The 13,366-nt window shown below is 36.2% G+C and overlaps 1 protein-coding gene across 6 annotated transcripts in view; it reads right to left on the reverse strand.

Moving 5' to 3' along the window:
- The window catches only part of SGIP1 (SH3GL interacting endocytic adaptor 1), a 204,894-nt gene that overhangs the window by 17,993 nt on the left and 173,535 nt on the right, over nucleotides 1-13,366 (reverse strand). For all 6 annotated transcript variants that reach the window (XM_081305077.1, XM_081305075.1, XM_081305074.1 and 3 more), the window contains one exon: nucleotides 4,758-4,869. In XM_081305077.1, the coding sequence (XP_081161203.1) occupies nucleotides 4,758-4,869 (112 nt within the window). The remainder of the gene's footprint in view (nucleotides 1-4,757; nucleotides 4,870-13,366) is intronic.

The raw sequence follows: 13,366 nt of genomic DNA on the forward strand, positions 1-13,366 counted from the left end.
ATTCTCACTATTGACACAGGCAGCACCATGTTTGCTGGCTGTCAGCTGTAACACTGGCCAGTTTGGGAAGGTGACTGTTGAATCTGAATTATATGCTGTCACCAGAAATACATCTTCCTCCCAAGTGAGACTTCCACATACTACATTGATAACTAAGCCCACAACTCTCTTCATAAGAGGTCTTCAATGAATATGCAGTTTGACATCTTTTATTTATATGCCTCTTTCATTGACTTGTATATTAAGCAACATCCTTTTCATATTACAAGACTCAGTTCCAGGGAAGCCCTTTCAAAAGGGCTTCAACCTTCCTTAATTTTCCTTTCTCTGGTCCCCTTGGACACAAGTACAGATCATTTTTAGGAAATCGACATAGTTTCTTGTACTTCTTATCTACTATTGTGAAGGTAAGTACTGTGTTTTCAGTTCTGGGAAGACAATGGTGCACAAAATGCAGAAGATAACAGGGCAGGAATTCAATGAAATGTTATAAGAATAAATTTATACTTCTAAAAACTGTAGATATGGTACCTATGCAATATACCAAGTTCTATGTAATGCACTAGAATCAATAGCAACAAATAGAATATGCATGGTACTGTACAAGCTTCCTGTTGAAACAGGACGACAATACAGAATAAATAATTAACATATGATGATAAGATATGGGTAGCATATTTTGAGAAACTCAAGTTTTTCTAAGGGATTAGAAAATTAATCCTTTTACCTTATCTTTTAATGTCTTGCCTATTCAAATGTGAACTGGTAATGTAGCAAAGGTCAAAGATTCTCTGCCTAATGACCTACTCAAAAAGATGCAAAAGTCAGAGTACCTATTCCAGGTGCTATCCATGTTTAGGGAATGAACATACCTATATTTGAATGTGTTATTATTGCATGACATTGTATGTAATAATTAAGCTAATAGGTTTCTGGATCCATTGTCTGAAAATAAGTGGCTTTGATGCAAGATAGCAGTTGGCTTTATTTCTACCTGGTTATAGAATCTGAGGTGTTTCCTGAAAGTGAATAATGAAGGAAGAAAAATAAAATGATTTATTGCCTGAACATGGAATATAGCTGCTTCAGCTATGGCTCTCAACATCATAATCTGTTCATGAATTTCAGATCTCAAAATTTTAATGAAATACAGTGGATCTTCCATTTCAATGAAATGTTATAAGAATAAATGAAAGATATACTGCAACTATTTATGACACTATAATTGAAGACAGATTGCATATATATCCATAAGCCATATATACATATGTACATATATACATATATGTGTATATATGTGTATGTGTGTGTGTTTGTGTGTGTGTGTGTATATATATATATATACACACACACACACAAACACACACACACAAATATATAAGCTATATATATCCAAAGGCTGAGCTAATTAGAAAGGACATAGGAAGGGCACTAAATTATTTGGCTCATGGGAATGCTACAATCATGGTCAGTAGGCTCACAGGTGCAGACCTCCTGACCCAACTGTCATGTGTGCTGGGGAGACTGAATCAGTATAAAAAAACCTGGCTTGTATTGTGATAGGCCCACAGGGGTTATACCACTTCTTAGGAATAAAACAAAAAATATTATTAAGGGCTTCTTTTTTAATATTTATTTTTTATTTATAGGTGGACACAATATTTTATTTTTATGTGGTGCTGAGGATCAAACCTGGTGCCTCACACATGGTAAATGAGCGCTCTACCTCTAAGCCACAACCCCAGCCCCTATTAAGGGCTTCTTATCACCCATTACCCGATATCTGCACCTATTCTTTTATGGACTGTCTCCAAAAAAGACTGTAATACATTGTGTATTACATTTATGCACAAGTCTTATTTTCCATATCAGCTATCTTCATCACCAATACTCGTCCTATCTAGTTCAATGGCAGGTACAGAGTAGCCATTCTGTAGATGTTAGGTGAGTCCTTCCACTACACTTGTCTGGCAAACACCCCTTGAGTATTCCATGCCAGATCCTGTTTAGGTGCTAAGGATATATATATATATATATATGGTGGACAAAACAGTGGGGTTAAGAGAACCATAATGGACAACAGGGAAAAACATGTAAGATGTTAATGAGGAGGGTTATGGGGAAAGAGGAAGAGGGGAGGAAGGGAAGAAGGAAGTGTTGAGTGGGGAGGGAGGAAATGTGGTTACTTTATATACCTAAACAGGAAGTTCTCTGATAAACCTTCGGAAGAACCACAGAAGGATGGTCTGGGGCTGTAGCTCAGTGGTAAAGTGCATGTCTTGCAGGTGTGGCTAGGATTTGGAAATGAAGGATAAACAGCCAGGAGACCAGCATGCCTTCCCCAGAGTGAGTAGGGAGGTGAGGGTGTGCAGGTCTTGAAGGACAGAGCATTATGTGTTTTTGCTTTGAGCAAGATAGGAGGGTTTTGAGCAGAGGAATGACATGACATGAGGAGAGTAGACTCTAGAAGACAGAAGTGTAAGTGGAAGACCCATTAGGGTTCTCTGAGTGAATAAGTGAGAGAGTGAGTGAAAGCCGAGTCAGAAGCAGACAGAAAAGAATTCACTCTGGTATGATTCCCAGTGGTTTTCACACCAGCATACCATTCTCTTTGCACTCTTAGTTCTTCTTTTTAAAAAGCATGTATCTGTCTGTTTCCTTCAATGAAGGCCAGCTTGAGTTTCCTAAGGTATATGTCAGTTGTCAATAAATAGTTCTTAGAACTGATAAGACAGAAAGTTATGCAGATTCTTTGTACAAAAAAGATCCTGCATAACCAACATGTATGTAGAAAGTATATACACAGCCTAAGCCTGGTGCTCAAGCTCAGATGAGGTAGGTTTTGATTTCTATAGACAGTGTGGTTATGGCACATGGCTCAAGTGCTTAGAAGATGATTGAGAAAAGACATGAGAGAAACCAGAGCCCACAGAGTTTATTTCTCTACAATATTATGGACTATTATGGTTTGGATCTGGAAAGTTCCCCAAAAGATGGTATAACGAAAGCTTGGTTCCCCATGTAGCAATGTCTAGAGGTTTTAGGAAAATGACTAGTTCATGAGGGCTTTAATTTCATTGACTCATGAGGGTTAATATAACCATCAAGTGGATTAATCCATTTGATGGATTAATAATACTATGGACTACTGGGAGGAGGTGGAAGTTGTAGGCAGGTGGGGCATGGTTGAAGTAAGTATATTACTAGGGGTTGCGCCCTTGGGAACTACATCTTGTCCTTGACCCCTCCCCTTTCTCTCTGTTTCCTGGCTGCCTTGAACTGAGCAGCTTTCCTTTTCCAGCCCTTCCACCATGATGTTCTGCCTGTTCAGCAATGGAGCTGAAACTTTTGAAACCTGAGCCAAAATAAACAACTCCTCCAGGTTGTTTGTGTCAGGTATTTTGATCACAGCAATGAAAAGCTGACTAACCCATGGGCCTAGAATAAAATCTACATATTGTTGAAAGAGATGTGACATTTAGGGAGATTGGTAGATCCCAGGGGCTGGCATTACACCTAAAGGTGGAGTTACTAATTATATTGGTTTTCCAGTATAATTTTGTTAGGGTTAGACTTTAAAAAAACTAGTGTTTCTAAAGTGTAAAGAGGATTCACACTTAGTCATACAAATTGCCACTTAAAATATATATGGGGATTCAAGTGCTAATAATACTTAATCATCGCTGTTTTAAATTTTTTTTTATAAAATTGTCTGCATGCACATTTAATTTTAAATTCATTCTTCCTATCATAGATAGTAAGGTTTTCTGAGCCTTAGTCCTTGTAAGTAAAAAAAAAAAAATTAAGAGAGCAATTTTTCCCTTCCCTATGTTTCCCCTTTGTTTATAATCAGATTAAGATCTGGTATCATGCTTATGACATTTAAAAACTGGTTTGACTTAGGTGTTTAGTTTTCAGTGTGGACTAATAGCTACTCTTTTATTTATTTATTTATTTATCTATTTATTTATTTATTTATTATCATGAACCCCTTTGGTAAACTGATGAATTCTGTAGTTGCTTCTCTGGTAAAATGCACACAAAAGATATGCAATATAATTTCAGGGAATGCACAGACTTTCTGAATCCCATCCATGGAACTCCTTATCAAGATGTAAAATATTTAATGATGCCACAAATATGTTCAGGTCAAGTTCATTGTCAGTACATACTGCTATAAATGAAATCAGGGTCATTTGAATACAGAGTACTGAATTTTTTCCCCTAGAATTTTAATTTTGCTATGATTTTAATTTTTCCTCTTCTTTTTGGACAGTTTTTCCTTCTTAGTGAGGATATCATATAACTTATTCCCTTGCTTCATTGGGCATTTGGGGAAGGTCTTTTTCTTCCATGTTATCATTCTAGTGATCCACTATTTCCACCTATATGTGGGTTGTTCCCTTCTGGGGAAGACTAAGACATAAAAGAAATGATCTGGACATAGCTTTTAGGGGACCATAAACTTTCTCAAGTTTGACAGAATTAGAGTGGGTTTCTGTTACTTGCAATTAAAACGGAATCAGAGATTTCTAAACAGTAAGATATCAGATTGTTGGATCTTTTGATGCTTGTTAAAAAGCAGATGAGATAATATTACTAATTAAATTTTATCCTCTATTCTAGGTGTGTCAACTATTATTGTTAACTGAATTCTTTATGGTTTTAAGATAAAGAGTAATATAGTTACATTTGGGCTGTCTCCTGCTAGATAGGATAGAGTTTGGAGAATACAGTGGACCACGTCCAAGGCTTACTTGCTTGGATCTGCTCCTTTGAAGTAGGCATTGACAGTTTCTGTAAATGCTGCTGCAACAGGGAGGGTGTCCTGGGCTCCCATGGTTAGGGGGCTGGGTCCCCTGGAAGAACCTGCATGAAATGAAATGCTTTCATTTATTAAGAGACATCTAGTATATATGGAACTAAAAGCCCATAAAAGGATTAAGGTATAAAATCTATTACTAAAAAATGTGCTAAGAACTATAACTCTGTATGCATATTCAACATAGAGCTCAAGTATTTGAAAGGAAATATTTGGCTGGTTTACAGACAAACACACTTGAAATTCATTCAATTACGTATCACTACAGAAAAGAAAATCCAAGCAGAACAAAGTCACAAGAGTTTTCAAATGTTTTGCATAAAACATGAGGCAGTATTTTGCATGACAGTTTGTGCAGCAGGTAGTTAATAAATAAGATCATTACTTTTCTATTTCCCATTTGAGCATTCAACCTAGTCAATTGCTCACACTTAAAACTTTGGAAGGGCCCAACAGCCAAGTGGTATCATATTACACAACTGTCCCTTTCTGGATTATTTTCATTTCAAGAAATTGAATTATTCTTAGTTCAAGTAAGCTCAAGTTTACACATCTAAAAACATATACAACCAAAATGTACATAGTGCCTAATTACAAGTACATAAATGCACCAATTCACACTGTAAAAATATCAGCAGCTCTCCTGCTTTATTGAACACCTGCTGTGTACCAGACACCACATTCATTAGGTGCCTTACATGGATTATCTCATTCCACCTCCACCTTTGCCCAATGGGCATGCTGGTTCCATTTTGTAGAAGAGAAAGCTGAAGGTCAGAAGGGTAAACCTAAATTTGTCTTTCTAGAAAGCTCATATTTTCACCACTATACCATACAGTTTGTCTATATGAAATATTCAACTGTATCATTTTGCTGTAACCTGTAGCTTCCAAATGCACCAAGGGTTAGAATTGCCATCTTCGCTACTAACCTTGAGGCATGGTACTGACAGTAGAGTAAATAGTATTTATGTCTCATGCTCACTTCTCCCCACTTCTGGCATATGCTAGTGTTGAGTTGTTTTCTTCTGCTTTCAGTAACTTCTGTCTTTTCCAGCTATGCAAAAATTCTACCCTCTGTATACTTCCTTCCTCAATAAAACCCTTCTTGATCGTTCTAGTTCATGCTAATTGCTTTCTTTTCTGTCTTCTCTTGGCTCCCAATAGTTTGGACTTGGTAACTGACAATTAACTTAACAAACATTTTTTAATATCTACTGTGTCTCAGGTGTCATTTTAGGTATTGAGGATGCAATGATATATTAAACATGATCCTTGTCCTGAAGCACTTATAAGTTAAATATGTCAGGCATTTTTTTTAAAGAGAAGAGAAGAGAGAGAGAGAGAGAGAGAGAGAGAGAGAGAGAGAGAGAGAGAGGGAATTTTTTAATATTTATTTTTTAGTTTTTGGCGGACACAACATCTTTGTCTGTATGTGGTGCTGAGGATCGAACCCGGGCCATACGCATGCCAGGCGAGCGCACTACTGCTTGAGCCACATCCCCAGCCCATATAGTTAAATATGTATTAGCAGCAGCAGTATCTTCACCATCAACCTTCACTATCAGGGTTACCTCCACCACCATTATTTGTTGTACACTTGCTGTGTGTCTATGTTGGAAGAGAATATTATCTTCATTTTGCAGTTGACAAAACTGCTATAGTTTGGATCTAGAGTGTTCCCCAAGTGCCAGTATGTTAAAGACTTGGTCATTAGCCTATGGCACCATTAGAAGGTGGTGGAACCTTTAAGAAGTAGATCATTGAGGGTATGGTCCTGACAGAGACATTGGGACCTCAGCCTCTCTCTCTCTCTTTTTTTGCTTTTTGCTGTCACAAGAACTGACCTTTTCTGCCACGTGCTCCCACCATGAGGTACTGTGCTGTCCACAGGCCCAAAGCAACAGGGACAGGCAACCATAAATTGAAAACTTTGAAATCATGAGCCAAAATAAACCCCTTCTCCTTTTAAGCTGATTATTTCAGGTATTTTGTCACAGTAATGGAAAACTGACTAACCCCAGAACCAAGGCTCAGAGATTTTATATAACTTGCTAGTCTTACATAGCTGGTATACAAACAATTCAAAATTGTTAACTGAGATTTTGTATGATTTAAAGATTCATACATAATCTAAGGATTATATTATATTACCTCCTATAGGCGATTGTGTACTATTTAAGGTCAGGCAAATACCTATAGCACTGTTAAGAGTGTGTATATCTAAGTCTTTGTTGCCTGTGGGATTGTAAACTCCTAAAATGAAGGAACTAAGGCATGAGCTTCTTTTATGGCACTGCCACACTCCCTATCACAGAACCAGAATTACATTGACCCTTTTGTAAATATATGTTGAATTATCCATTGTTGGATCTCAGTAAGGCAAAGTCTATACAAATCTGTAAATAACGAAGACACAATAAAAAGAGGCAATTACTTTGTAATGTTGTTACTCAGTTTCTTTGCTCATTTATTCATTCAAATATTTATTGAGTGACTAATAGGTTCTGGAGAAAAAGTGCTTCCCTAAGTAATGGTTAAAGTAGGGCCAGAGTGGTGAGAGGGCTGGAATACTCACAGTCATCTTTTGATTGGAAGTTGGAATTGGTGAGGGGGCAGAAAAACCTGCAAACGCTAGAGTAATTCTATAAACGCTTTTAAAGAATGGTATGAGCAAAGCTCAACTGCTGTTTGAAAAGGTCAAGGAAGGCTTCACTGAGAAGATGATACTGGAGCTGAGGTTTGAGGATGAATAAGGTCTCATGAAGGGGAGGAGAAAGGAGAGCAGCATGCACATGTATGTGGGCCTGAGCAGACACAAGGCCTTTTGAGAAAGCACAGGTAGTGTGTTGTCAATGTGCAGAGGAGAGTGCAACTGGTACTGGAGGGTGAGACATGGAAATAGATGAATCTCAGGTCATCAAGAGTTTTGTATAAATGTTTGGGAAAATTTATTTTGTAAATGATTTATAGGCATTAAAATCATAGTTTCTTTTTTAAAAAAATCATACTTTCTTTTTGACAATCTTATACAAGTCCTGGGTGTTTTTCTGAGCAAAGTATCTATCTATCTATCTATCTATCTATTTATTTATCTATCTATCTAATTTATGTAATTTGAAGAAGTATTATAAATTCCATAAGATCCTTGAGGGTCCTAGAATTGAGTTTAGAACACCTTCTATTGAAGATGAGAGTCTCCTGAAATATTTGAGAGGGGGGCTGTGAGCTTTAGTTTAGATCACATTGGCTATATTGTGGTAGACAATTTAATGAGGGAGACAATAATGAGGTGAGACTTCTTAAAAAGAAAAGAAAATTGGTGAGAAATGCAGATGTTCATATATAAAAGAGAATGTTATGGGTATTTTATTTTTTAATTCTGCAAAGCATTTAGTAGTCTTTCATGACATTCTTGTGAATAGTGAAAGTTGAGTGGATAATAATCTTTCTAAGTAGTCACAATATGAATCACAATATCTAATGAGCATGAATCAGGGGTTCCATGTCTTTTTTGTTTTGTTTTGTTTTGAGGAGAAACTCTCTGGGACATGATCTCAGAGGTCTGTCCTTAGTTTGGGCTCTTTAGTTCCTTGGATAAAACTAGAAAAAAATGCTCAGAAATAGCACATTGTAGAGGCTAAGAGCATGGCATTTGACATTAGACACACCTAGGACTGAGTTCTGTCTCTGCCCTCATTATCTAAATGATCTTTGGCAGGAATGATGTAATAATACCCATTTTGTAGACCTGTTCTCAGGATAATATAAGTTAGAGCATTTAGCCCAGCACTTGGTTCATAGAAAACACTGAACAACAATGAGCTATTTTATGATAATTATCATAATTTAACATCGTATACAGAGGTTATCTAAAATAATAACAGGTTTATTGAAATGTTCAAAAATTTCTCAAATTTTTGGGATACTTAACTGGCAATAACTAGAAAAATATTGGCACAAATGTGAAATGCTTACCTATCAAGTTTAAAAATTAGTCAAACAATTGTAGCTTGAGGAAGACTGACTTGGTGGAAGAATGTGTGAGGGGAAAAAACCCTTCTGGGGGTTTCAGCTAATCAACTTTCTATTGTTGGGTTCCAAACACTTCAGCTAACTTGGGCTGTATTAATGGAGGAGTAACAGAAAGATCACTGGGAGTGATCACTGTCTTCGTTGGCTCAAAAGCATATGAGATTGCAATGAGAACACTAGTTCACTACAACTTGTGGTATACAAGGCCATCTAGAGTCTGACTTAGTTTTCTCTCTCATGATCTGTGTCCTCCCACTTCCTCCAACAGCCCTTACCTAGCTATGCCTACCTCTGGGCATATAGTCCTTGCTGTAGATCTCATCATAATTTCCAAGGAAGCAGAAACACACAGAACACTAAGCATTTCCAAAAACATTCTTTTACCTTAAAAGACCCACAGTTTACAACTCTACTTTCTGGACATACCTATACATGAGCAATGTAGTTAATCCTTGAGCCTGGAAATATGTGAACATGGTCAGGGGATTCAGGAATGAGAAGCTAGAGAAAGCCTGGGTCAGGCTCAAACAAATGTGTAAACTTTCAGAAAATAAAGACATAAATGAATGGAACACTAAATAAAAACAGTAAGTGCAATTAGGAGTTTAAGATGATAGTTCAATTGACAGGACTATAAAATTATTTCACTGCATTGATAAATGCATGGTAGAGGAGATGTTATTACATGGTTTTAAGTAAAGAAAACTTGGGCTCTAGAGTCATATTGACTTGGGTATAAATTTCAGGCTTTTCCACTTGTAATCTGTATGACTAAGGATAAACTATTTAAAGCCCATGACTCAGTTTCCTCATCTTTAAGATAATATCAATAAAAGTGTCCATATTAAAGACTTGTGGTGAATACCAAATAACATTTGTGAAGTCCTTAACGTGGACCATATTTAAAAAAAAACATTCTAGTTTTATTTTTTGCTGTTATTGTGTCAGGGTGAGCTTTACTGAGGTTGTGGAATTAGAGTTGCTTATCTAAAACTGAATAGATGTTTCCTTTAGGAAAACAAAGGTAGATGAAACTACAAATGTAATTCTTCACTGAGAGTGAAGATAGACTGGGATTTGGTTTTTTTATCACTAAAATTTTGTTTTTAAAACAAAAATGAATTGTGTGTATACATGCCTAACTTGTCACAGGTCAGATAAATGGCTGTTGTATCTGTTTAAGGTGGTTGGTATAGTACTTATGCCTGTAGGAGACAAAAATTGACTAAATGCATACTTATTTTATTCAAATGAACAAATCTATAATCTGAACCTGGGAAAATTATCTAATCTCTCTTTGAGTTTTGGCTTCATCATATTGTAAAATGGATACTTTTCACAGATATTGTGAGGATTAAATATGATAATATAGGATGACCTTGTTATCTGAGAATAGTCAATATCAAAAAGTTGCTTAAAACTAATGTATTTAAAATGGATACTAGTATTTCATGGTAAAATGGGTATTAAAATTTCATGGTATATAATGAGAGAAAGGTTTGTTTGAGATTCTAAATTGTCATAAACCAAACTTGTGGAAAGATCTTTTGTTAACAATATTGAGCTACAATGCTACTTAATAAGTTCTTAAAATGAACACAAATGATTTGTGCTGATATTTTCAGGAAGGGCAAATTTTTTTTCAGTAAAATTGTATTATAGCTTTCCATACCATCTGAGGTTCAGAGTTGGCTTTGATTCATGACCATAAATGAAGTCATTATTGCTAAGGGCCTCTCAATTTCTTGATTTTTCTTTTAAGGTGGCTATGATATAAGCAAACTCCCCCCCCCTCTGTCCTTAATTATTAATAGTTTTATTTCTGTCAATTCAATGGATGACGATTTTGGTTGTGATTGAAGCAGACTTACATAATCACTTTCATTGACTTCATAGAATGCTACATCCCTGTTAAGATTAGCAATTTTACTCTGTAATAAGATGCACTCACCACATTTGGATAGTACAGCCATTGTTTGTAAGGTCAGACATTTATGAAAAAACTTACTGGCTCTGCATTCATATAATGGATGGGGATATGTGCTAGTGTTAATTTGGGAAAATGGATATTGGAATGAAGATTCATGTTAGAAGTAAATACTTTTTATGTCATCATGACCTTTGCTTGCCTTCAGAATCCATTAACTGCAAGGTCACCAAAACTGAACAGTTTGGGTAGGGATTCACCAGTATGTGTGAATTGCAGTACCTGGTACAGAGTATTCAATGCACTGGTAGCCATTACCACTAGCAGTGAGGACAAATCTACCAACAGTCATCACATACCATGTATTATTTCAGGCTGCCCTCAAGGCTGTGTGCACAGGAGGGGATGTGAGGAGATTAGAAGTTCTTCGTAGGTCAGTAGAAAGAACAGTATCATGAGACTTTAAATTGAAAATGTGAGAACACACTTATGTGACCTTATGAGCTGAATTGATGATTAATAAAGTAATTCTAAAAACGTCACAGCAGCTTGTTTTTTTTTTTTAAATTTAGGATAAGTTTGGGGAAAGAAGAGTCAAATTTGATCTTTTCCTTTACACTTTGGAATGTTATGATTTACATTTGGTTCACATTGTAAAAAATATATGTGTATTGTAAGTGTACATGTATGTTCATGCTGCATATAAAAATCTACAGACTAAATTTTGGGGAGTTTTGACAGTCTCATACTATTATTTAATCTAAAAATAATACTTTTATGATGATAGTGAATCTGAGCATATACTTTTTGAATTCCAGGGATGACATTAAATGTTCCACATGTTTGCTTTATGGAAAACATATTATTATCACCATTTTATAGCTGACAAACCTGAGGCTTAAAAACATCAAGAAGCTTCCCTCTGTAAGTGCTACCTTGGCTTCTTGTGTTGAGAGGAGAGTAGCATCAGTTGGCCTTCTTAGTGTCAATAAAGGAAAAAGGGGGGGACTTCAAAAAGCAAGGAGCCAATATAATCGAATACCTGCTTTGAACTAGACACTGGCTTTTATGCCTTACATATAGTGCATCATTTAATTATGAGTACAGCTGTGTGTCTGGCTGGGCATTACCACATATTACAGATCAAGAAAGAGAGAAACTAGTCTTTGCCCATGTTCTTATAATCAGAAGGTAGCGGAATCAGAATTCACACCTAGGTCTATCTGGCTCCATGCTTTCCCATACAAGCAGCCCCAAGGTATAAGTAAATAGGGTTACAATTGTTTGCAGCCTTTCTCCTTGCCTTGCCTACTTGCCCTGCCCTGGTTTACACACACACACACACACACACACACACACACACACACACACTTTTGCTTTTGAAATTCTGTGTAGTCCAGAAACATGGAATCAACTAATATTTTTTGTCATAGTTGATAGTGAGTTTTTCTTCAAACTGAGTCTTTCCTTAACATTCTTAAATTGTCACCCAAAATTAATGCCTACTTTGTTTGACTCAGGAAACGGGAAAATTGTGCTTTGTTTTCATCACCAGAGCCATAGCAAGCCACATATTCAACTAAGTTCCTCAGGTAAGAATTTACTGTTTTCTTTGTCTAACATGAGGACTCTTGTTGCCAAATCCTAAGCATTTTCACATTGACAGCACTGAGAGTTTGATCTGAAATTGAGCTAGCTATAGCCTGGTACTATGAAGGATGTGAATAATGATATGGAGAGCAAACTTATGCAAAGAACTTACTGGGATGGCCACTGCATGGAATTATTTACGTGCGTATGTCTTCCCATCTCAAAACATCTCTTAGAGGCACATACCATTATTATGTATATTTCATCATGGAGGAAATTAAAGCTTAGTGAAATTAATGATTTGCCATCGGTAATGTATTCTACAGCAAGTGGAGGAGCTGGAACTGAAGCCCATGTAACTTTAATTGTATTCTTAAACCCTACCCCATATGTGAATGCTTACCTTATGGGTTAGTAAGATTTACTCCATACAGCATGCATTGTTAATGGGTTAGTGTCACCTCAAATGAGGTAAAAATTAGTTCTTGGAAAATTATGAACAAAATCCTACTTTTCAAATATATAAAACACACAAATATACATAAAGTACATAGTCAGATGTATACTACATGTGTGATATTAACATTCTATTGGGGAATAGAAATAAAAAATCTAAAAAGGATCTCTGAATAAGTGAAGGGGGAATAATGAAAAACAAGTGTGAGAAGCACTGATCTATAGGTTTAAAAGGGCCAAGGATGTGAATGTTTTCATATAACTCAACAACTTGAGAAAAATGTAAGGTACTGGATTTATTAAAGAATAGTAATTTTTCTATCTTCAAACTTATACTGAATGAGTCATATCTGCAGTGCTATGATTATCTGTGATTTAGTCAAGATTTTTTGGGGAAAATTCTAGAAAGGACTTTCCAAGGGAACCGAGTATAGGGAAGGAGGTTCTGGTCAAGCCAGGAGATGGTTTTCCTATGAGCAATGTAGTTAATCCTTGAGCCTGGAAATATGTGAACATGGTCAGGGGATTCAGGAATGA

The sequence above is a fragment of the Spermophilus citellus genome (genome assembly GCF_964194105.1).
Source record: "Spermophilus citellus genome assembly, chromosome: 9".
Classification (NCBI taxonomy): Eukaryota; Metazoa; Chordata; class Mammalia; order Rodentia; family Sciuridae; genus Spermophilus; species Spermophilus citellus.